The 25,325-nt window shown below is 55.2% G+C and overlaps 1 protein-coding gene across 1 annotated transcript in view; it reads left to right on the top strand.

The window, feature by feature from the left end:
- The window catches only part of CORO7 (coronin 7), a 68,654-nt gene that overhangs the window by 7,876 nt on the left and 35,453 nt on the right, over window positions 1-25,325 (top strand). The window contains exons 4-9 of the mRNA XM_007984243.3: window positions 1,731-1,801; window positions 2,309-2,492; window positions 4,727-4,803; window positions 16,394-16,444; window positions 23,698-23,784; window positions 24,261-24,343. Coding sequence (XP_007982434.2) covers window positions 1,731-1,801; window positions 2,309-2,492; window positions 4,727-4,803; window positions 16,394-16,444; window positions 23,698-23,784; window positions 24,261-24,343 — 553 coding nt within the window. The remainder of the gene's footprint in view (window positions 1-1,730; window positions 1,802-2,308; window positions 2,493-4,726; window positions 4,804-16,393; window positions 16,445-23,697; window positions 23,785-24,260; window positions 24,344-25,325) is intronic.

The following is a 25,325-nucleotide window of genomic DNA, read 5'->3' as shown; positions in this document are numbered from 1 at the left end:
TGCAGCTGTTCAGAGCCTCGCCTGCATGAGCAGCCCTCCCGGGAAATTGCTCATGGGAAGCTGAGCTCCAGCAGCCCTGGAACCTGCCCTAGAGGCACCAGGTGCCCTTCTGCCTCAGAGGTGCTGGTGTGGGGAGAAATGGCCAGGCGAGGCTTTGGCTGCTGCCCTGCCTTCAGGGGCTCCTTCAGCCTCTCAGCTCAGGGCCACTCTTGCCCTTGCACCCAGCGGCCAGCAGGGCGGAGGGTGAGCAACTTCTGGGCGCGTTTCTGGTGTCCAGGCTGTGGGGTGGCAGCTGGGGCCCGCTCCAGTGGGGAGAGGTAGCAGCTGTCATACTGAGCAGCGCAGGTTCTAAAGCCAGCCCTGTCTCTCAGCTGTGTGACTTGGAGCAGTTACCCACCCTCTCTGGGTTTTGGTGTCCTCATCCTCCAGTGGGGGATGCTGCCGCAGCACCACCTGCTGCATCCTTATGGGGATTCAGTGAGGTCCCTGCATGTCAGCCCTTGGGCACCTGCGGTGCCAGCACACGCTGAGCACTCAGAGTACTTGATTACGTCATCACGTCTCATGCCTGAGATGCCAGCCCACCTGTGCCAGCTGCTTCACCTGCCCAGGGACCTACTTTGCCCTGCAGGACCCAGGAAGCACACCCCAGAGTGAGGGCAGCAGGGGTTCTGTGGGCTTTAGGCCCAGGACCGTTGTGGTCCTGCCAGCTGGGATTCCAGGCCAAGGCTATCCCAAGGTGCGTCCCGTCTTTTCCCTGTCTCTGGCAGCCAGGAGGAAGACAGTCCTGCTCAGCCCTGTTAGGAGGCAGATAGCAGCGGGTGGTCGCTGTGCTTCCAGCTCTGGTGATGCCTCTCGTCCTGTTCACACCCTGAACCCCCGCCACCCTCCATGCCTAGTCTCTACCTTCGCAACCACCCACCGCATTTCCCTCTGGTGTCTGGCTCACTTTGTGCACCGCACCTACCCCTCCCCACCTCCGGAGCTGAGCCGTTCAAGTTCTTATTTATTTAATTTTTGAGACAAGGTCTTGCTCTGTCACCCAGGCTGGAATGCAGTGGTGTGATCTCCACTCAGTCCAACTTCTGCCTTCTGAGTTCAAGCAATTCTCCTGCCTCAGCCTCCTGAGTAGCTGGGACTATAGGCGCCTGCCACCACACCCAACTAATTTTTATATTTTTTGTAGAGACGGGGTTTCACCATGTTGCCCAGGCTGGTCTCAAACTCTTGAGCCCAAGTGATCCGCCCGCCTTAGGTTCCCAAAGTGTTGGTATTACAGGCGTGAGCCACCATGCCCGGCCACCATGCAGGTTCTTTGGTTGCAAAGAACTAAAGCCAACTCCAGCTTGCTTAACCAAAAAGCAATTTATTAGGTGACTCCTGGGGACGTTCCACCACTGAAGGAGCAGCGGGCTGTGCTGCCCTAGGTGGGGTCGGGCTGGGCGGCTGCATTCCTGCATGTGCCTGGTGATTCAAGGGGCTTCCTGCCCATTTCATGCCAACCTCCTGATGCCAGAGCCCTTGGCCACCCTGGCTCAGTAGGGCCCTCAGGGACATATGTCACAGGAGGGGCCTGTGGCGTTTGCCCCGCATGGTGTCCAGAGGTGCCTTGTCGACTTGCAGCCTGCTTCTGTGTGCGCACAAAGTGTCACTTCAGAAGCCCTGGGCTTTGCTTCATACTGGGTTGGAAACAGGACATTCCGGTGGGTTCAGCCATTCCTCTCCCACAGACCTGGTCACCGACTTGGACTTCTCGCCCTTTGATGACTTCCTCCTGGCCACAGGCTCGGCCGACAGGACGGTGAGTGGAGCCAGTTGGAAGAGCTGCTCTATGTCCCAGCCTATGTCCAGCCTATGTCCTCTATGTCCAGGGCTTCTGAGCCCCACCCCCATCCCCACAGGGCTCTGCTGCCTTCCAGTCCTGCCCTGCCATACTCCCCCAGGGCTGCAGGGCTGGTCTGAATTCCTGGCCCCACAGGGCTTGCTTGGAGCCGTGGCTGTGACCTGACCTGGAGCCCAAGGACAGCAGGTGGGGAGGCTGCCAGAAACAGCAGAGCCACTTCCCCGACTCTCGGACCATGCCCTGTGGTCCTGGAGCTGAGATTCCCTCCCTCCTTTCTCGGACGTGGGGTATGCAGCCCCTGGCCCAAGCAAGCTGAGGCAGGTGGGCGCCCCCACATCGACAGGCCAGTGGTGTGGTCTCCTGGAGCAGCCTGGTTCCAACACAGGACCTCACTGGGGTCACGGCAGCTGGCTCAAGGCAGTGAGGCCCTCAACCCTGTGCTCACGGACTTGGTCTTTCCTGCAGGTGAAACTCTGGCGACTGCCAGGGCCCGGCCAGGCCCTGCCCTCAGCACCCGGGGTGGTGCTGGGCCCTGAGGACCTCCCAGTGGAGGTGCTGCAGTTCCACCCCACCTCTGACGGCGTTCTGGTGAGCGCAGCAGGCACCACTGTGAAGGTCTGGGATGCAGCCAAGCAGCAGCCTCTGACAGGTACAGGCCACCCTGGCCTGCCCTTCCCAGGGCAGTCCAACTCTGGACAGCACTCCGTTTCTTTGTTGGCATGTTTAGTAACATAAATGTAAAAACAGATACCAAAGTTTTACACTTACATAGTGTAAAAGTTTTAAGATTCTTTTTTTTTTTTTTTTTTTGAGACAGAGTCTCACCTGTTGCCCAGGCTGGAGTGCAGTGGCCAGATCTCAGCTCACTGCAAGCTCCGTCTCCCGGGTTCACACCATTCTCCTGCCTCAGCCTCCTGAGTAGCTGGGACTACAGGTGCCCGGCACTTCACCCAGCTAGTTTTTTGTATTTTTTAGTAGACACGGGGTTTCACCGTGTTAGCCAGGATGGTCTCGATCTCCTGACCTCGTGATCCGCCCGTCTCAGCCTCCCAAAGTGCTGGGATTACAGGCTTGAGCCACCGCGCCCGGCCAAGTTTTAAGATTCTATGAGGCTGTAATAAACACCCCATCTCTCTTCGCTCTCCGTAGCCATCAGTTTCATCCTCTTAGCTGTTTTGTTTTTTTTTATTTTTTATTTTCCTGTTGTTTTTCTCCATTTAAAAAAATAACGGCTGGGCGCAGTGGCTCATGCCTGTAACACTCTGGGAGGCCGAGGTGGGTGGATCACCTGAGGTCAGGAGTTCAAGACCAGCCTGGTCAACATGGCAAAACCCCGTCTCTACTAAAAATACAAAAATTAGCTGGGCATGGTGGCGCACACCTGTAATCCCAGCTACTCAGAAGGCTGAGGCAAGAGCATTGCTCCAACCCAGGAGGCAGAGGTTGCAGTGAGCCAAGATTGCGCCACTGCGTTCCAGCCTGGGTGACACAGTGAGACGCAGTCTCAAAAAAATAAAAATAAAAAATAACTTTGGCTGGGCGTGGTGGTTCATGCCTGTAATCCCAGCACTTTGGGAGGCCGAGGCGGGCGGATCACAAGGTCAGGAGTTCGAGACCAGCCTGGCCAACATAGTGAACCCTCGTCTCTACTAAAAAGACAAAAACTTAGCCACTGGGCATGGTGACAGGTGCCTGTAATCCCAGCTACTCAGGAGGCTGAGGCAGAAGAATTGCTTGAACCCAGGAGGCGGAGGTTGCAGTGAGCCTAGATCTTGCCATTGCACTCCACCCTGGGTGACAGGAGCAAGACTCCGTCTCAAAAAAAAAAGAAAAAACCAAAAAACAAAAAAACCTTGGACAGGCGCCATGGCTCACACCTGTAATCCCAGCACTTTGGGAGGCCAAAACGGGAGGATTGCTTGAGCCCAAGATTTTGAGAATTAGCCTGAGCAACATAGTGAGATACAATCTCTACAAAAAATTAAAAAATTAGCCAGGCATGGTGGCATGACCTGTGTCCCAGGTACTCAGGAGACTGAGGTGGGAGGATTACTTGAACCCCAGGAGGTGAAAGCTGCGGTGAGCTATGATAACACCACTGCATTCCAGCCTGGGCGACGGAGCAAGATGCTGTCTCAAAAAATAATAATAGGCCAGGTGTGGTGGCCCATGCTTGTGATCCCAGCACTTTGGGAAGCTGAGGTGGGCAGATCACTTGACATTAGGAGTTTGAGACCAGCCTGGCCAACATGGTGAAATTTCGTCTCTACTAAAAATACAAAAATTAGCCGGGCATGGTGGCAGGTGGCTATAATCCCAGCTACCTGGGAGGCTGAGGCAGGAGAATTGCTGGAACCCAGGAGGCAGAGATTGCAGTGAGCTAAGATCGCACCACTGCACTCCAGCCTGGGTGACAGAGCAAGTCTCCGAAAAGCAATGGGGGTTAGGACTTCACCATCTTTTTAGGGGAGCACAATTTAACCTGGAACAGGAGTTGCAGAGGATGTAGAGATGTATTTTAATACCTCACACTAGCGGGAGACAGTATAGATGGCAGGTGTAGAGGCTTAGGGTGGGAGTGACCCTATGGGGTGGGAGCTATGTTGGAAGTGAGCCTGGGAGGGATGAGAGAGCCAGGCCAGGAGCAGGGAGCCTTGGAAGGTAGTTGAGTGATGTACAGCTGCACAAAGGTGGGGTGAAGGAAGCAGCCTGTGGTGCAGGGGAAGCCTGTCTGGGAGGAGCTGCCGCCCTTACCCCCTTGGCTGAAAAGGATCCTCGTAGCTGCTGCCTTTGCTCTGAGAGTTCCCCCCAGCAAGGCCCGCCCCCACCCACCTCCCTGGTGCCCTCGCTGCCCGGAGCCTAACTGTGACTGCTTCTCTGCAGAGCTGGTGGCCCATGGGGACCTGGTGCAGAGCACCATCTGGAGCCGGGACGGAGCCCTGGTGGGCACAGCATGCAAGGTAAGCAGGCAGGCGGGGAGCCCTTGTGGGGCTCTGTGCTGGTCTCCTGGGCTGGGCCTTCCAGGCTTGTTGTTTAGGGGGCAGTGGAGCACTGAGGTCAGGATGGTTACTTGTGTGCCCTGCCCCCTAGCTGCCCCTCACACCCCCGCTCACCTACATCTGGAAGTCCCTACCTTGCCTGGACCCCTGTCAGATGAGAGCCCATGCTGGTCCCTGGTTTGTGCCCTAACATCCCACCCTCAGCCAGCCTCCTCTGACCCCATCTGGTCTGTCCTAACCGCCAGCCTTTCCGTGAGACTCTTGTTAGGCAGCGTTTGGCCACAGGTACTGGGCCAGGCCCCAGTTGCTAGGGAGGTGACTTCCGTCAAGGACAGTACAGACAAGAGGATCCGTGACCGGGGCTCTGCAAGAGGGACGTGGTGCTTTGAGCTGGTTGGACAGGCCAGGGATACATGGCCTCAGGCAGGGATCTGGGACTAGGACAGGCAGGTGCGGGGCAGGCGGGTGCTGGGTGGTGAGTAAGGGTTGTGCCTGTTGCCGTAGCGGTAATGGGAAGGCAATGAAGTGGTTTTTTTTTGGTTTTTTTTTGTTTTTTTTTTGAGACAGAGTCTCACTCTGTTGCCCAGGCTGGAGTGCAGTGGCGTGATCTCAGCTCACTGCAAGCTCTGCCTCCCGGGTAGCTGGGACTACAGGCGCCTGCCACCTCGCCCGGCTAATTTTTTGTATTTTTAGTAGAGACAGGGTTTCACCGTGGTCTCGATCTCCTGACCTCGTGATCTGCCCGCCTTGGCCTCCCAAAGTGCTTGGATTATAGGCGTGAGCCACTGCGCCCAGTGGCAATGAAGTGTTAAAGGCCAGAGTAGGGCAGGTGATATAGTGAGGAGAGCAGATTTGCATTAGGAACCGCATGGACGGTGCGGTGCGTGGCAGGAGGGGCAGCGTCTACAGGGGGATGTGGGACAGCCTGCAGGGAGGTGAGAGCTGTTCGCTGCCGGGGGTGGCGGAGACCTCTGGGAGGAGGAAGCCAAATGTTGGAGAAGGGTTGGGTGGGAGGCATGGTGGTCCTGAGGCAGTAGGAGAGGCCTGTCACTGGGAAGGGGACGTGCTGTGGCAGGGAGGGGGCGCTAGAGGGGCACCTGATGTGAATGTTCTGGGCAGAGCTGCTCCAGGGTAGCAGTAGCCTCGTTGAGCTGCCAGTGGTACCTGGAGGTGTCAGTGGAGTCTGGCTGGAGGGGCTGTGAGCAGAATCCAGCTGCAGGTGAAAAGGTCCTGTTTGTTTGATGTGCTGACCGCATAGTGCTACCCCTAGGAGGGGATGAGGAGAGCCTGCAGGGGAGGAGGTGGGAGGAGGAAAGCCAGGACCGGCCTGGGCCCTGAGACCAGGGCCAAAGGGCTTCCCCAGGGAGGCAGCCGTGGGTACCGCCAAGGGTCTCTGAAGACCTGTCGGGGTTGCTGGGAATGAGGGCACCCGTCAGGGCCCTTCTGGAGGTGTGCCGAGCCTGAAGACACATGAAGAATGGCCGAGAGGCCTGGGGATGGAGCCAAACAGGAGCTAGCAGGGCAAGGAGGCCAACCAGACCTGAGCATCCTGCCCCAGGGCTCTGCATACTTGGAAGGACCCTAGTCTAACTTTCTTTTCTGTACTCTGCTTTTGTGGAAGCCCCTCTCCCAGTCTTGATCAGCTTTTCCTTTGTGGTGGTGGTTGAGCAGAGAGTCCCAGACACTGGCGTGAGCTCTGGGTACCAATAAGGTTCTGAGCTCTGGGGAGACCTGATATGCATGCTCTGGCCTAACCCTCCTGGGGACGGCTTCCCAGGCAGAGTGAGCTCAAGGCCGGTCCTTGAGGGATGAGCCCTGGCTGTGAAGGAGGGGACGGGCAGAGGGGATGGCCCGGGCAGTCTCAGCAGGACTCAGGGATGGCTGCCTTGGGACTGTGACATGTCCTTTCTTTGAGAAACTGTCTGCCCCTCTGTCACTGGTGTGGTGGTCCAGGTCCTCCTCCTGGGGGTCCGAGCCCCATTTACCGTCACAGCTGTGCAGGGAAGGACAGTCAGCAACCCCGTGGGCCACTGGCTTGGCCTCTCTTCTGCTTGCTTGCTGGCGTCTTGCAGGAAGAGTCAGAGGAGTCCACAGTATGGAGGAGCTCCTGCTGCTTCCCCAGTGGACGTGTTTCCCCCACTAAACCCAGAGCTTAAAGTTGCAGGGACGAGAAGCACACATGTCCCAAGTGGGTCGTGGGAGTGATGCTTAGTGGAACAACTCCCGCTCCTTTCCCTGGTTCCTGGACCTAGGAATTCCATCTGTGGGGATGCAGCATTGCCTCCAAGCCGCACCCGTCAGCACAGTCTAGGGCCAATGGGTACCTCAGCCCTGGGGCTGCTGCCGCCTCCTTTTGCTGTAAAGCGGGTACATTGGGGTCCTGGTGGGGTATCCTACACTGGAAACCCTGGCTGTATGGAGCCGGGAGTTGGGGGTGGCCTGACTGTAGTGGGGCAGCCGGTGATGCCCATGAGTGTGCAGAGAGCGAGGGCTTGTCCTGAGCTGTGGCTGGAGCTGCTGGATGGGCCCACACCACAGCAGGAGCGAGCCTGAGCCCCTCTTTGCTGCGGCACCTGGCTCTGGGTTTCCGCACTGGAGCTGCGTATGCCACGGGCTGCCTGATGGGGATGGGGGTGGAGGGGTCATGGGACTTCCCACCAGAGTGTGCCCCCACCCCCGCCCCATCTCCTTCCTGGCGGGGAAGCCTCCGTGCCCCTGGTTCCCACTCCTGTCCTGCCGCTGTGTGAGCAGGTCTGCCTCCCGGGACCACCAAAGCCCCCTCCTACTCCCTCTCAGCTCCTCCCACTGCGGTGAAGGGGCCGGAGAGAGAGAAGGGGCAGGAGGCCGCTAGGGGGCGCGCTCTCCTCACGGATGGCCCATTCCGGCCGGCTGCTCTCCTTACTCCCGGCACAGTTGAGCCCTGGTGAGCGGGGGAGGACGTGGCCTCTGCAGCCCAGTTCCTCTCCAGTGCGCCAGAGCAGCCTCAGTGCTCACTTTCAACTCTGGTTTTGACGCCACGTTAAGCTCCTGCACCCGGTGGCCTAGCTGCCCTCGTGAAGTGTATGCTGTGAGTTCCGCCCTTAGCCCCAGCACCCAGCCTGCCCAGGGGTGGCGCTGTCCGCATCCTCACAGTTCACAGGGCTGGGCGGGTGGCCGGGCGCTGGCTCATGCCTGTAATCCCAGCACTTTGGGAGGACGAGGTGGGAGGATCACTTGAGCCCAGGAGTTCAAGACCAGCCCGGGCAAGATGGTGAAACTCCATGTCTACAAAAAAATGCAAAAATTAGCCAGGCATGGTGGCACACGCCTGTGGTCCCAGGCTGAGGCAGGAGGATTGCTTGAGCCCAGGAGTTCGAGGCTGAAGTGAGCTCGGATTGAACCACTTCATTCCAGCCTGGGCGATGAAGCAAGACCCTGTCTCTTTAAAAAAAAAAAAAAAAAAAAACACCAAACTGGCTGGGCACAGTGGCTTATGCCTGTAATCCCAGCACTTTGGGAGGCCAAGGCAGGCGGATCACCTGAGGTCAGGAGTTTGAGACCAACCTGGCCAACATAGTGAAACCCCGCCTCTACTAAAAATACAAAAATTAGCCAGGCATGGTGGCACGCACCTGTAACCCAGCCACTCGGGGGGCTATGGCAGGAGAATCGCTTGAACCTGGGAGGCAGAAGTTGCAGTGAGCCAAGATCACGCCATTGTGTTCCAGCCTGGGCGACAGAGCAAGATTCCCATCTCAAAACAAACTAACTAAAACCTCAAACAAAAAAATAAAAATAAAAATAAACCATAGGGGGCTCGGGGGCTTGCCCACATCATAGCTGGTCAGTGGTGGTGTTGGCATCGGGATGCAGGCTGTCGGTCTCTGCAGCTCCGTGGGGCAGGAGCAGCCCTGGCTGCTGGATGTCATGTCCTGCCCTTCATCTCCTTAGACCCTCTGTCGCTTGCTGTCCCTTGTGTCCTGCCTGTCTCCTGTTGTCCCCTCTCTCTGTCCTTGATCTCTAGTTGCTCTGTCTGGCCCACTCTGTCATTGTTCTCTGTTTCTATCCCTCTCTGTCCTCTCTCATCCCTCGCTGTCCCTCGCTGTTCTCTCTCTGGTCTCTGTCCTCTGTCTCTCATCCTCCTCTCTCTGTCTCTCGCCATCCTCTGAACCCGAGGCTGTGGAGTAGTGGAGTGTTAAAAGCCAGTCCCTGGACTGTACCTGGTGCCCGCCTGGCACGTAGCAGGTCCTTGGTAAACTGCAGCTGGCAGGGCTTTGCCAGGAGTGGCATAAAACCGGGGCCCTGCCGAGGCAGACCAGGGAGACCTGGCTTTTGAGGCCCTCTCCAGACATGTCCCCACCTCTGCCAGCCATGCACGTGCCCACGGCCCCTTTGGTTCCCACTATCTGCCTCCTCACGTGGCCTCTCCTCCCCCAACACCACACACCAGCAAGCTCCTTTCTCCACCTCTTTGCTCATGCTATTTTACCTTCCTCAAATGCCTTTCCCTTCCCAGCACAAGCTCTGTTTGTCCTTCCACGACCGGGTCTAAGTTCTTCCCCGCAGTTTCCCATGACAACCTCCAGGCCCCAGAGTCCAGCACTTAGCCTCGAGCTTGGTAGTAGTGGGGAGGCTACTCATCCCCCAGGGAGGGGCTGCCCGTGGAGCGGGAATTCACTTGGTTTTCCCCTGCATTTCTTTTTGGGTTGTTTTAATTGATAGACTATTTTCTAGAACAGTTTTAAGTTTACAAAAAAAGCGAGCAAGTAGTACAAGGATTTTCCATATTCCTTACTTCTTCCCCTAGTGTCTGTGACGAACATCCTGCGTGAGTGTGGTACATTGTTTCAATTGAGGAACCAATGGTAAACTATTATTATTCTTATTATCATCATCATTATTACACTGCTGGAGCCCAGTGGCGTGATCTCAGCTCACTGCAATCTCCGCCTCCCGGGTTCAAGTGATTCTCGTGCCTCAGCCTCCCGTGTAGTTAGGACTACAGGCACGTGCCACCACACCCGGCTACTTTTTGTTTGTTTGTTTTGTTTTGTTTTGAGACAGAGTCTCGCTCTTGTTGCCCAGGCTGGAGCAGAGTGGCACGATCTCAGCTCACCTCAACCTCCACCTCCAGGGTTCAAGCGATTCTCCTGCTTCACCCTCCCGGGTTGCTGGGATTACAGGCAGGTGCCACCACACCCAGCTAATTTTGTATTTTTAGTAGAGACAGGGTTTCTCCCTGTTGGTCAGGCTGGTCTCGAACTCCTGACCTCAGGTGATCCGCCCACCTTGGCCTCCCGAAGTGCTGGGATTACAGGTGTGAGCCACTGCGCCTGGCCTAATTTTTTTTATTTTTAGAGACGGAGTTTCACCATGTTGACTAGGCTGGTCTCAAACTTCTGACCTCAAGTAATCCACCTGCCTCGGCCTCCCGAAGTGCTGGGATTATAGGTCTGAGCCACCATATCCGGCCTGATACATTATTATTAACTAAAGCGCACAGTTTACATGAGGGTTCAGTCTGTGTTGTATGTTCTATGGGTTTTGACAAATGTGTGACGTGATGTAACCACTTTACGGAATAGTTTCACTGCTTTAAACATCCCCTGGGTTCCACCTATTCATCCCTTCCTCCCTCCTCCCAGATCACTGCGAAGCGCTGATCTTTTCATTATCCGTACATTGGACTTTTCCAGAACGACATATAGCTGGAATTGTATGGTATGTAGTATGTAGTCTTTTCAGATTGGCTTCTTTCACTTAGCAGTGTACTTTTGTGGGCTAATCGCTATTTTTTAAATTATGGTAAGAAAACATATAAAATTTACCTTCTTTTTTTTAAACTTGCTACCGCCTGGAACTCCAAGGCTCAAACAGTCCTCCCACCTCAGACTCCTAAGTAGCTGGGACTACTAGCACCGGCCACCACACCCAGCTACTTTTTTTATTTTTAATTTTTTGTAGGGACAGGGATCTCACTATGTTGCCCAGGCTCGTCTCAAACTCCCGGGCTCAAATGATCCGCCTTGACCTCCCAAAGTGCCAAAAATCACCATCTTAACCGTTTTTAAGTGTACAGTTCAGTAGTGTTAGGTGTATTTACACTGTTGTGAAACAGATTTGAGCACTTTCTCATCTTGCAGAACTGAAACTCTATACCCATTAAACAGCGTTCCCCTTTGCCCTACCTCCCAGCCCTTAGGAACTGCCGTTCCACTTTCTGTGTGTATAATTGGACTACTTTAGATGCCTCACATAGGCGGAGTCATATACTATCTGTTCTTTTGGGGCTGACTGATTTCTCTGAGCATCATGAAATGCTGCGTTGTCAGGGGTTACTGGTTGTTGCTGTGTGCAGTAGGACTTCCTTGCCTCTGAAGGCTGTGTAGGACGCACAGACCACATTTTGTTGATCCATTTATCAATCAGTAGATCTTGGGTTGTTTCCACTTCTTGGCTATTGCGAGTAGTGCTGCTATGAACACGGGTGTGCAAATACCTCTTTGTGGCCTGCGTTCCGTTCTTTTGGATAGGTACCCAGAAGTGGGGTTGCTGGAACACATGATAGGTCTACTTTTAATTTTTTGAGGAATTGCCATACTGTTTTCCATAGCAATTGCACCATTTTACAATGCCACCAACAGTGTGCAAGGGTTCTAACTTCACGTACCCACCAACACTTGCTTTCTTTTTTTCTTTGAGACAAAGTCTCACACTGTCACCCGGGCTGGAGTGCAATGGTGCCATCTCGGTTCACTGCAATCTCCGCCTGCTGGGTTCGTGCGATTCTCCTGCCTCAGCCTCCCCAGTAGCTGGGAATACAGGCACACACCACCAAACCTGGCTAATTTTTGTATTTTTAGTAGAGACAGAGTTTCAGTATGTTGGCCACACTGGTCTTGAATTCCTGACCTCGTGATCCACTCACTTTGGCTTCCCAAAGTGTCAAGATTACAGGTGTGAGCCACTGCGCCCAGCCTTGCTATATATTTTTTTTTTTTTTCAAGATAGAGTCTCTTTCTGTCGCCCAGGCTGGAGTGCAGTGGCATGATCTCGGTTCACTGCAACCTCCACCTCCTGGGTTCAAGTGATTCTCCTGCCTCAGCCTCCTGAGTAGCTGGTATTACAGGTGCACACCACCACGCCCAGCTAATTTTTGTATTTTTAGTGGAGAGAGGGTTTCACCATGTTGGCCAGGCTCGTCTCGAACTCCTGACCACAAGTGATTCTCCCCACCTTGGCTTCACAAAGTGCTAGGATTACAGGCATGAGCCACCATGCCCGGCCTGACACTTGCTATTTTTAAAAATGTAATAGGCATCCTAATGGGTGTCAGGGGATATCTTATTGTGGTTTGGGTTTGTATTTCTCTTTTTTTTTTTTTTTTTTTGTGACGGAGTCTCGCACGATCGCCCAGGCTGGAGTGCACTGGCCGGATCTCAGCTCACTGCAAGCTCTGCCTCCTGGGTTCACGCCATTCTCCTGCCTCAGCCTCCCGAGTAGCTGGGACTACAGGCGCCCGCCACCTTGCCCGGCTATTTTTTTTTTTTTGTATTTTTTAGTAGAGACGGGGTTTCACTGTGTTAGCCAGGATGGTCTCGATCTCCTGACCTCGTGATCCACCCATCTCGGCCTCCCAAAGTGCTGGGATTACAGGCTTGAGCCACCGCGCCCGGCCGGGTTTGTATTTCTCTAATGGTTAGTGATATTGAACACTTTTTCATATGCTTTTTGGCCATTTATATATATATATATTTTTAAAAACGTATATTTAAACCAGGCCTGGTGGCTCACACCTGTAATGCCATCCCTTTGGGAGGCTGAGGCAGAAGGATTGCTCGAGGCCAGGAGTTCAAAACCAGCCTGCTCAATGTAATGAGACCTCATCTCTACAAAAGAAAAATTAAAACATTAGCAGGGCCTGGTAGCTTGTGCCTGTGGTCCCAGCTACTTGGGAAGCAGAGGTGGGAGGATGGCTTAAGTCCAGGAGGTTGATTTGCAGTGAGCTGTGATTGCACCACTGCACTTGAGCCTGGGCAACAGAGCGAGACTCTGTCTCAAAAACAAACAAACAAAAGGCCAGGTGCGGTGGCTCATGCCTGTAATTCCAGCACTTTGGGAGGCTGAGGTGGGAGGATCACGAGGTCAGGAAATTGAGACCATCCTGGCTAACACGGTGAAACCCCATCTCTACTAAAAATACAAAAAATTAGCCGAGTGTGGTGGCGGGCGCCTGTAGTCCCAGCTACTCGGGAGGCTGAGGCAGGAGAATGGCGTGAACCTGGGAGGCAGAGCTTGCAGTGAGCCGAGATCATGCCACTGCACTCCAGCCTGGGCAACAGAGTGAGACTCCGTCTCAAAAACAAACAAAAGGCCAAGCACAGTGACTCACACGCATAATCCTAGCACTTTGGGAGGCCAAGGCAGACAGATCACCTAAGGTCAGGAGTTCGAGACCAACCTGTCCAACATGGCAAAACCCTGACTCTACTAAAAATACAAAAAATTAGCCGGGCGTGGTGGCGGGCATCTGTGTTCCCAGCTACTCGGGTGGCTGAGGCAAGAGAATCACTTGAACCCGAGAGGCAGAGGTTGCAGTGAGCCGAGATCACACCACTGCACTCCAGCCTGGGTGATGAGTGAAACTTCATCTCAAAAAAAAAAAAAAAAAAAAATACAAAAAGAGAGAAATGTCCATTTATGGACTTTGCCATATTGCTCAGGCTGATCTCAAATTCCTGGGCTCAAGTAATTCTTCCACTTTGGCTTCCCAAAGTGTTGGGATTACAGGCAGGACCCACTGTGCCTGGCCTACGGTAGCGTTTTTGGGGTTTTTTTGGACGGAGCCTCAGTCTGTTTCCCAGGCTGAAGTGCAGTGGCACGATCTTGGTTCACTGCAAGCTCATTGCAACCTCCGTCTCCCAGGTTCAAGTGATTCTACTGACTCAGCCTCCCGAGTAGCTGGGATTACAGGCGTGTGCCACCACGCCTGGCTAATTTTTTTGTATTCTTAGTAGAGATGACGTTTCACTGTGTTAGCCAGGCTGATCATCCAACTCTTAACCTCAAATGATCCACCAGCCTTGGGCTGCTACCAAAGTGCTGGAATTATAGGCGGGAGCCACTGCATCTGGTTGGCTATTCTGTGTCTTTTGTTTCTTCATAGAAAGTTCAAAATCAGTTTGTCCACAAAATAATTTACTGGAATTTTGATTGGGACTCTGTTGAATTTATAAAGTTGAGAATAACTGATTTTTTGACAGTATTGAGATTCTATATCCATGAACATGGACTACCTATTTATTTAGATCTTCTTTGGTTTTTTCATCAAAGTTTTGCAATTGTCCTTATATAAATCTTGTATATATTTCATTAGATTTATAACTAAGTACAGATTGTCTCTGACTTACAATTTTTTTACTTTACGATGTTGTGAAAGTGATACATAACCACAAGTTTTCACACTTTAAGCACTGGTGGTTCTTTGAACAAAGACTCTCTGGTCTGCAAATTTTACTTAATATATATTTCTTTTCTTTTTTCTTTTTTTTTTTTTTGAGACGGGAGTCTTGCTCTATCGCCCAGTCTGGAGTGCAGTGGTGTAATCTTGGTTCACTGCAAGCTCCGCCTCCCAGGTTCATGCCATTCTGCTGCCTCAGCCGCCTGTAGCTGGGACTATAGGCGCACACCACCACGCCCAGCTAATTTTTTGTATTTTTAGTAGAGATGGGGTTTCACTATGTTAGCCAGGATGATCTTGATCTCCTGACCTGGTGATCTGCCCACCTTGGCCTCCCAAAGTGCTGGGATTACAGGCGTGAGCCCCTGTGCCTGGCCTTTGTGTGTGTGTGTGTGTGTGAGAGTGTGAGAGAGTCTTGCTGTGTCACCCAGGCTGGAGTACAGTGGCATGATCTTGGCTCACTGCAACCTCTGCCTCCCAGGTTCAAGCAGTTTTGCCTCAGCCTCCCGAGTAGCTGGGATTACAGGTGCCTGCCACCATGCCTGGTTCATTTTTGTATTTTTGGTAGAGACGGGGTTTCACCTTGTTGGCCAGACTGGTCTCGAACTCCTGACCTTAAGTGATCTGCCGCCTCGGCCTCCCAGAGTGCTGGGATTACAGGCATGAGCCTCTGCTCCTGGCCATACTTACTGTATTTTCAGTTTAAGATGGGTTTATTGGGATGTAACTCCATTGTATTTTGAGGAGCATGTGTATTTCAAGTTTTTTTTAATGTGTGCTGGTGCAAAGGATGTTGTTTTTCTTTTTTTTTTTTTTTTGAGATGGAGTCTCACTCTGTTGCCCAGGTTGGAGTGCAGTGGTGCAACCTCAGCTCACTACAACTTCTGCCTCCCGAGTTCAAGCGATTCTCCTGCCTCAGCCCCCTGAGTAGCTGGGATTACAGGCGCCTGCCACCACGCCCAGCTAATTTTTTTATTTTTAGTAGAAACGCGGTTTCACCATGTTGACCAGACTAGCCTCAAACTCCTGACCTCAGGTGATCCACCCACCTTAGCCTCACAGTGCTGGGATTACAGGCGCGAGCCACTATGCCTGGTTGGTGGTGTTTTTCATTTCAAATTCAAATTGTTTACTGTTTTTCAAAATATGAAAACAGGAATCTATGCTGAATGAAACAAAATAGACCTGTGCTACGATGTAAAAAGAAAAAGTTAACCAGCCCCTACCTTCCCCACCCTTGGTACCCAGCATTAGCACAGTGGCCTATGTTAGTCTAGACCTTTCTCCTTGCTCAGCAAACATGTAAAATGTATGGGCTGTATGACAGCTGTGTAACAATAAAAACAAACAGGATCATGGTCACAGAAATGGAGATTTTTGTTGATTTTTACCACAGTAGAATCACACTATGCCATGTTATTCTACAACTTCCTTTTGCACTTAATTTGTTATGGCCAAACGTGGTGCGTGTTTGTGTACACACACGTGTGCATGCACACACACACAGATTGTTCCACAGAAAGAAGGTCCTATACAAAGTATGGGTGTTTTATTTCAGTACATTTTTTTCTGCTTTTTGTCTGTTTCCATCCTCCCTTTGGATAATCTGAATCAGTTACTGCTGAATGGATGGTTCGGAGGTGTAAGCTCATTTTCCTGGTTAAATGCTAAATTGTGTAAGTGCAGAAATGAGGGCGTCACGTGAGCCTCTCCACGCTGGGCCTAGCATAGGGCTGAGCATGTGTGGGGCGCTGACAGCCTAGAGTTTGGTTCTGGACCTCCATTTGTCTGTCTGTGAGGGGTCATGGTGATAGCACCACTTCATAGGGTAGTTGGAAGACTAGGAGGGGTCGAGTGTCTGGTATGCCTGGTGTGGAGTAGGTCTCAGGAAGCTGAACACTGCTTGCTGAGCTTGCTTTTTTGGGGGACTGGGTGGGGCTTGCTGCTGTGCTGAGAAGGAGAAACAGGGCTGAGGAGGGATGCCCTGGTGTGTGATGCCAGCCCTGTGTGCTGGGGATGGGCTGCTCAGAGCTGGCGGGTGGGAGAACAGGCTGGCTTCCAGGGACCCTCCAGCCCTAGTTGCAAGTTGTTTCCTCCTCTCTGCTTTTCCAGGACAAGCAGCTGCGGATCTTTGACCCCAGAACACAGCCGCAGGCCTCTCAGGTGAGTTGTGTGGGTAAGCTGGGGTGGGTTGAAGCCTCCGCTGAGGCTGAGCACCCAGTAGTTCCAGCAGGTGGAGGTAAGGGCAGGCCTGGGGTCCTGGCAGACATGTCCGCAGCACCAGGGGTCCCCAGGAGGTGGGCCATCACTGCTGGGAGCTCTTCCTGTGAAGTGTGTTCTGGGTCCTGGGAGGGCCTGGCTTTGATCACAGGGTGGGCAGAGCTAAGCTTCCCCCAGGCTCTCCACGGAGGCCATCTTGTGGCTTCAGTCAGTGATCTGAGATCCCCACTTCCTTCCTTTGAGACCTTCACCCTGGCACGGTCAGCAGAGACCAGCTGCAGAGGAGCCAAAAAGAAACAGCTCCTGTCCTCTGCAGGAAGACCCCGGGTGGGACCTATCAAAACGTACAGGCTCCAGGAACTGAGCGTGTTTTGGTTTGTGTCTGTGCATGGAGTGTGCGTAGCCACTTCAGTTCCGAGCGGGGAAGCTGGGACCTGGCTCATGCTGCAGGCATCCAGCCACTGGGGCACCATTCATTCGCCCTACAGAGACCTTGTAGGCAGGAGCAACAATCCTGGGACAGGGCCCTGTCCCGGGGTAGTTGCTGGGGCTTCTCTTGCTGGGCTGGTTTAGTGCTTCCCTGAGTAACTGGCTGGGGAGCAGAGGCCTGAGTAATGCCAAGGGGGCAGGCACAGATGGCCTGGAGGAGGACAGGCTCGTCTGCGGAGTCTGCGCGAGCGGTGCTGGGGGAAACAGGCCCGTGGTCACCTGGGCTGTGGGAAGCCAGTAGGTAATTTTTTTTATTTTTTTATTTTTTTATTTATTTTTTTTGAGACGGAGTCTGGCTCTGTCACCCAGGCTGGAGTGCAGTGGCCGGATCTCTGCTCACCGCAAGCTCCGCCTCCTGGGTTCACGCCATTCTCCTGCCTCAGCCTCCGGAGTAGCTGGGACTACAGGCGCCCGCCACCTCGCCCGGCTAGTTTTTTGTACTTTTTAGTAGAGACGGGGTTTCACCGTGTTAGCCAGGATGGTCTCGATCTCCTGACCTCGTGATCCGCCCGTCTCGGCCTCCCAAAGTGCTGGGATTACAGGCTTGAGCCACCGCGCCCGGCCGGTAATTTTTTTTTAATTTATTTTTTGAGATGGAGTCTCGCTCTGTCGCCCAGGCTAGAGTGCAGTGGCTCGATCTCGGCTCACTGCAAGCTCCGCCTCCCGGGTTCACGCCATTCTCCTGCCCTAGCCTCCCAAGTAGCTGGAACTACAGGCGCCTACCACCACACCCGGCTAATTTTGTTTTTGTGTATTTAGTAGAGACCGGGTTTCACCATGTTAGCCAGGATGGTCTCAGTCTCCTGACCTTGTGATCCTCCTGCCTCGGCCTCCCAGAGTGCTGGGATTACAGGCGTGAGCCACCATGCCCGGCCGCCTTTAGAGAGTTTTTATTTTATTTTATTTTTGAGACGGAGTCTCGCTCTGTCGCCCAGGCTGGAGTGCAGTGGCCGGATCTCAGCTCACTGCAAGCTCCGCCTCCCGAGTTCACGCCATTCTCCTGCCTCAGCCTCCTGAGTAGCTGGGACTACAGGCGACCGCCACCTTGCCCGGCTAGTTTTTTGTATTTTTTTAGTAGAGACGGAGTTTCACCATGTTAGCCAGGATGGTCTCGATCTCCTGACCTCGTGATCCGCCCGTCTCGGCCTCCCAAAGTGCTGGGATTACAGGCTTGAGCCACCGCGCCCGGCTAGTGAGTTTTAAGCAGGAAGTACGATGAGTAGATTTATATTTCTTTTTTCGGGGGGAGATAGAGTCTCGCTCTGTCACCCAGGCTGGAGTCCAGTGGCACAATCTCGGCTCACTGCAAACTCTGCCTCCTGGGTAACGCCATTCCCCTGCCTCAGCCTTCCGAGTAGCTGGGACTACAGGCGCCCACCACCACGCCCAGCTAATTTTTTTGTATTTTTAGTAGAGACAGAGTTTCACCATGTTGGTCAGGCTGATCTGGAACTCCTGACCTTGTGATCCGCCCGCCTCGGCCTGCCAAAGTGCTAGGATTATAGACATGAGCTACCGCGCCTGGCCGTGGATTTACATTTCTAAAAAGAACTTTCTAGAAGCTGAGGGGGCTTCTTTCCTGAGGAAGGTAAAGTTTAGGGTCCTGCTGTTAGCTCAGGAGAGGAGTTCCCCAGCAAAGACCTAGGCCCATCACAGATACCCCCTCCCCATTTCTAGGACTTTTTCCTCACCCGGGGTCGAGGGCAAACCACTAGCCCAAACCAAACTAGCGGTAGACTGGAGCCCCAGAGCCCCCTACACACCCAAGACTGAGGAGAGAAACCCAGTCACATGGAAGATTGCAATTTTTTAGTCCAAACGGTACAGTCAGTTCCACTTTTGTCCAGCTGAAGATTGAGAGGACTCCCATTTAACCGGTGAAACTAGCCAGGCAGAGTGGTTTTGGCCACACCCTGGTCATACTTGCTGGTGAGGCTGGCTGACCTCTTCGTCATGCGGGACCTGGGCTTGGTAGATGGTGGCTGTCTGCATCTCAAGGCAGTGTGGGTGTGCGCGGTATCCTCACTAGGTAGCTTGCTTTGACCTCCAAGCCTTTGCCCAGAAAGCGGGGCCCAGGCTCAGCTTGAAGGCGTCACGGAGGCTTCCTCCGGCCTCCTCCACTTTCTCAGGTTGCACTCTCCTCTCCAGAGCCCAGGGCACTGGTGGGGCACCTATGCTTCTGCCCCTGACCTACCAGGCATGGCTCTGAGCTAGCTTGCTGGGCCCACGTGATTCTTCCTCTTCTCCCCTCCTCTGCCCCCTCTTTCCAGCCTTCCTCCTCTCTCCCCTCCTCTTCCAGCAGGGCTGGGGGCGGTGACTGATGCTGAGGTGGGGATAGAGTGGCTGCTGTCCAAGGGGCTCCCAGCTCCTCGAAGAGAGAGAGAGAGGATCTGGTTCTGGAGGGAGCCCCCCTGCGGGGCTTTGGGGCGAGGAGACCTGGGAAGAGCGTGGGTGGCTCCCACCCCTCCAGCTGCTGGCTGGGGCCTGTGCTCGGGCCCTGGTGCGGGGGCAGCAGGCCTGGAATGCCGCTCTCCGTGTGGCCCTGCCCCCCACTTCCGCCCAGGGCATCTGGCCCACACCTGGCTTCTATTAGGAAAACCGCTGCTGGCAGCCAGGGCCGGTGTGAGCCGAGGGGCCGACTTGAGGGAGAGGCCTTCTGGGAGCGCTTTCTCTGGCAATCCTCCTTCCTGCCTGGTGGGGTGTGGCTGGGGGTCAGGGAGCGGAGCCGCCTGCCCTCCATGCCACCTCTGTCCTCTGTGGGTCCACCCCACCTGAGCCCTGGTGCTGCCCCAGAGCCCGGAGTGGGCCAGGGAGTCCGCCCTCCACTGTCTTGTTGGAGCCCTGCCTCAGGCATGAGCTTGGAGTAGGGGACCCTGGGGTGACTCCTCCTGCTCACACCCCTGCTTGGTTCTTAGACTGCATGTATGAGCCTTTGTTACGCACCAGGCACTTGGCATGTTCCACTTCCTTGGAGGTGTAGACCCCAAGGGTCAGATGGTTCTGTGGCTTCTCCAGGGTCCCACCTCAGGGTGACAGGCAGGCTCGCCCATCTGATTGTGGAACCGCCTGGACCCCCACTGCCACCCCTTCCCTGTACAACTGGCCTAGCTGGGGCTGGGTGAGGCTCTGGAGCCCAGGCTGTTCTGGGGAAGTGGCAGCCCCAGATGAGTGTGGAGGACTCAGAACCCTTGTCTGGGTGGGAGGGGGCCCCAGACTGAGCCCTCTAGGAACCCCAGTGCATCAGACAGGCCACTTGGGGGTGGTGAGCCTCAGAGGAGAGAAGGGAGTGAGTGGGGGCGTCTTGCTATTAAAGCAGGTCCCCTTACCCAAGCAGGGAGCCAGGGCTGCTCCTGGAACCATCGTGCCCTGCACAGGAAGTGTTGTCATGGTGAGGAAGGGGTGGGCCTACGCCTCCCCTCCTCACCCCCTACGGGGCTGGCACTGCTTCTGCCCTGCCACGGCCCCTCCTGTTCTCAGAACCAGGTTGTGGAGGGCCTCGGGGATGCAGGGTAACGATGCCTGGGTCTCAGCTGCAGCCCCTGTTCTTGCCCGCTACCCAGGAGAGTGAGGAGCTGGAGAGGGCTCTCCTCTGAGGCTTGCTGAGGCTGGCAAATGGGTCTCGCTCTGTCACCCAGGCGGGAGTGCAGTGGCGCCATCACGGCTCTCTGCAGCGTTGACCTCCTGGGCTCAAGCGATCCTCCTGCCTCAGCCTCCCTAGTAGCTGGGACTACAGGCACGCACCACCACGTCAAGCTAGTTGGTGTTTTTGTTTTTTTTTTTCCGAGATAGAGTCTTGCTCTGTCACCCAGGCTGGAGTGCAAGGGCTTAATCTCGGCTCACTGCAGCCTCCTCCTCCCAGGTTCAAGTGATTCTCCTGCCTCAGTCTCCTGAGTAGCTGGGATTACAGGCGCCTGCCACCATTCCCAGCTAATTTTTGTATTTTTGGTAGAGATGCAGTTTCACCATGTTGGCCAGGCTAGTCTTGAACTCCTGACCTCAGGTGATCCCCCCGCCTCAGCCTCCCAAAGTGCTAGGACTACAGGCGTGAGCCACTGTGCCCGGCCTAGTGTTTGTTTTTCTAAGAGAGAAGTTTTCAGTTTGTGGCCCAGGTGCTCTGGAACTCCTGGGCTCAAGCAGTCCTCCCGCCTCAGCCTCCCAAAGTGTTGGGATTACGGCAGGGACCATTGCACCCAGCCCACCTCTCATTTTTGATACTGGTGATCACTCCATTGATAAGGAGTTATAGAGTAAGGGGTGGGCCACTGACCCCCTCCCTCACTTGGGGACTTCCCGTGGTCTCTGGGCAAACTGAGTTGGGTGTACCCACAGTGGGGAGTGGCTGGGCGCAGCCAAAGCTCTTACCTGAAGCTCTGCAGGCTGGGCTGAACACTCCAGGGAGCGAGAGCTGGCCCAGGATGTTTGCTGGAAACCAGAGTGTTTCTGGGCCAGCTGTGGTCCTAGGCGGCTCCTCCTCCCTTCCCTGCTGCCTCTTAGCCGCAACTTTGTGCAAGTCTCATCACCACTCTGAGCCTCATGTGCCTCTTGTGCAGGTGGAGGAGACAGCTGGGGCCGGGCCACTTTGCACCATGGCTTCCTCTCTCTGCGCCTCTGGCTGCCCACATGCGAATTAGGAAGGTGGGAGATACAGGCCAAGGGGTGTCCCACCCCTAGCCTTAGCCTGTGCCCTCTAGGTGAAAAGTGCTCAGTGGTAGCCCTGGGGGGATCCTGCAGGCTTGGCCCGGCCTCCACCTCCCGCATCCCCACCTGCTGACTGAGCGGGTCTCTCTGCATCCAGTTTTCAACTCTTTGTGGATGCTAGTTCCCATACCTGGCTCACGCTTGTCAACCCTCAAACAACCTAGTGGGAATGACGCTAGGTCTTCCCTCACTTACACTCTGACGGTACCCTGCTATTACTTGTGAGACATGCACACGTGACACTTGTCGGACACAATCCTGAGCCTTGTACAAGCATTCCCTCTTACTCCTTATGGCCGTCTTCAAAAGTAGGTCCTTCAGCACCACAGGAAAGGTTAAAAAAATAAATAAATTCTGTTACGGTGCTTTTTACAGACATGGAAACTGAGGCACAGAGCCGGTGACTGACCCACCATGGAAGGTGGCCGTGGTGGCTGGGCTGGGGCTCTCCTGGGTCCACCTCCAGAGCTTCCTCCCCTAACACCATGCAGTTCCCCCATGGCATGCACAGTCACATGGAATGACACACTGATTTCTGTTTGGCCTACATCTGCCTCCCCGACGTGTTTATTCTACGGGCACGGGGACTTTTCCCATTTTGTTCACCGTGTCATCTCGGGTAGTGTGTGGCTCACATATCCATATGAGGAGAAAGTAGATGAGCGAGGGGCACTGCTTCCCCCCCAGCACCTGCCCTCTAGCTGAGAACCATCCGGGCCCACCGCCAGCTCCTAGCACAGTTCTGGTCCCTGGGAGGCCTTGTGTGTTTCTTGAATGAATGAATGACTTTTGGACAAGCTAAGAGCCACCTGGTGGGCTGCGCACACACGGATATTTGCACACTAAACACTGAGAGGGCAGGAGCCTGAATGACAGTGTGACCCGCTCCGGGTGTCGAGGGCAGGGCTGGCCAATGGCTCGACCCTTGTCCTGACCTGATATCCCCTCTTACGTGGAGAGAGGGCAGTGGGGCCTTGGTTCTCAGGCTCCAGCCCCAACTTCCTGTGCCGGCCGCAGCCTGGTGGGAAGGGAACAGTGAGAAAAGCCCCTCGAAGGACGGGACCTGGAGCCGTTTCCGATGGTCTCCCACGCTGGAGTCAGCCTCCACGGGCTGGGGAGGGGGCCCCGGGCCAGCTCCTCGCAGGCTGCTTCCCTCCCTCATTCATTCCCAAGGAGATCGTGGGAAGCTCAGAGGAAGCTGGCCATGGTTTGGGGTGAGCTATTTTTGGTAACAGGGTCCTTCGTCTCAGGCTCCAGGGGCCAGGGTGACTGGGAGGAGCTGTTTGCATTTCCTCTGGCCCCCTCAGCTCCCTACTGCCAGGGCCCAGGAGGACAGGGCCCCACCCACCATATAAGCTTCCCTCTCCTCCCAGGGGCCGGGAGCTTTCCTGCTGGCAGCTCCAGCACCTTGGGAGGGCCAGGAGAGGCACTGCTTGGCGCTCTCTGGACGTTGCCCAGAGGTGGGTCCCAGGCCCTGCCTCCTGCCTGGGGCGGCCGCAGTGATCCTCAAAATCCCCCGATTTACACGGCATTTTGCCACAAGCTCTGCCCTTCCACATGGCAACAGCCCTGGGAAGTGGGTGGCACCGCACCAGGTGCCCCTTACACAAGTGAGAGAAATGACGCTTTGAGAGAGTGTGGCGTCCCCCGGATCACACAGCTTATGGGGGCAAGAAAGTGCCAGTGCCTTTAAGCCCCTGGTGCGGTAGGGAAGGGGCCTGGAGCTGGGGAGCGAGGCAGCCTTCTCTTCGGGAGGAGGGACACTCGGGAGGAGCGGTCAGGTTGGCCTCTAGGCGCAGAGCTGCCCTCAGCTGGGGCTGATCCCTGGGGTGCTTTGGAGACCACCTTTGGTCCCAGTGGGGATGTGGAGAAGGAACCAGCCCTTCCCACCCTCTATGAGGCTTTCAGGCAGGTGGGCAGCAGAAGTTCCCCAGCTCAGGCCCAGTCCAGGGGGCCCCGCCTACCAGCAGGGGGCCTTGGGGCTCAGGTCCACCTCTTGCCTCCTGCAGAGCACACAGGCCCATGAGAACAGCAGGGATAGCCGGCTGGCATGGACGGGCTCCCGGGAGTACCTTGTGTCTACTGGATTCAACCAGGTAGGGGGTTCCTCCTGGAGGAGCAGGGCATGGCCAGGTGGGGACGTGTCCAGCCCTTTGGGCAGGGACGAAGCCAATGGGAGGCGGGGGACTGAGGGCCAGTTCCAGGCCTGTCCATATACGGCCTGACTGTGCAGCCGGGTCTCAGAGCCTCAGGGGACTGACGGCTGCTGAAAACTGGCAGATTCCATTTGTAATAGCTCAGCCTGACCCCAGGAGCTATAGTGGCCCCACAGGGACCGAGTCCATGGAGGGAACCGCCCCTCATCCCTTGTCACCTAAGGGTTCTTAAAGGGGCAGAACATGAAAACCCAAACTCTCTTTCCTTGGGGTGACTCCCATCCCTATTCCAAGCCCTGCTCTGAGGCAGGTGCCCTGTGTCAGGCTGTACCCTCAGGCACTGGGTTTCCCGGGAGCCCCCGGGTGGGGCTCTGAGGGACAGGCCCCTCTGAGCCCCTCTCTCGCCCTCCCTGCAGATGCGTGAGCATGAAGTAAAGCTGTGGGACACGCGGCTCTTCTCCAACGCCCTGGCCTCCCTCACCTTGGACACCTCACCAGGGTAGGAGCTGTGACACGCGGGTGGGCTGGGGGGCTGATGACCCAGGGCGCCGCTGGCAAGGGTACCTGATCCGGCCTGTCAGTGAGGCGGGCTGATCTCCGGGGTATTCTGGGGTACCTGATCTGGGCTGCAAGGCCTTGCAACAGACACCTGGCCCTGTACCCCCGAAGCTTCCAGGTATCACCTACAACAGGTGCTCTGGTACCCCTTTGGCCCCTGGTAGCAGAGTGGGCCCTTGGTCACCAGAGGTTTCATGGCCAGGGGTTGACACAGGCATGCTTGGCATTCAGGGAGAGGGTGTGGTCTGGAAATGCAAGAATGCACTTCATTTTTCTGTGGATGTTCTGGTAGGGCTGAGGCCCAGGGAGGCTCCAGGCTATGATAGGAGGGTGGGTGTGCTCATTGTTGGACAGCCTGGCAGGTTGGAGGTGGAGGTAGAGGTGGAGGTGGAGGTGGGCCTTGGCTTATGCGGCCCACTGAGGTTTATGCGGCCCCCTGAGCGGCCTACTCCGCACCAGCCATGTGCTGTCCTGTTCTATCCTGAGGTGTGTCCCCAGGTGAGGCTGGTGTCCAGGCAGCCTGGGGCGCTCCAAGTGCACCTCATCCTTCCATCTGCCCCCAGAAGTGTGTGGAGAGGGCTTTTGGCAGTGCCTGGCGGGGTCCTGGCCAGGCACGCTCTGGCCTTGGCCCACTGTGGCTCCGGAGCCAGACACCAGGAGGCCCAGGGCAAGCATTTATGAGTGACCCATCCGTTCAGACCACCCACAACACAACTGGGGAAACTGAGGCTGGGGGTGTTCAGAGACGTAGCCAGGCAGGGCCAGGGTGGAGCGGCAGGGACTCCATCCGCCTTCTGAGGCTTCAGCCATGACTCATGAGGGCCTTGCTGGAATCTTCGCAGGCAGGGGGATCCGAGAACATCAGAGCCAGGAAAGGGGTGGTCCTTGGCAAGCTTATTCCTTCTTCCATTGCATAACTGAGG

This window comes from Chlorocebus sabaeus, chromosome 5 (genome assembly GCF_047675955.1).
Source record: "Chlorocebus sabaeus isolate Y175 chromosome 5, mChlSab1.0.hap1, whole genome shotgun sequence".
Lineage (NCBI taxonomy): Eukaryota > Metazoa > Chordata > Mammalia > Primates > Cercopithecidae > Chlorocebus > Chlorocebus sabaeus.
The sequence above is the reverse complement of the archived record's forward strand: the minus strand, read 5'-3'. Positions and strand labels throughout refer to the sequence as shown.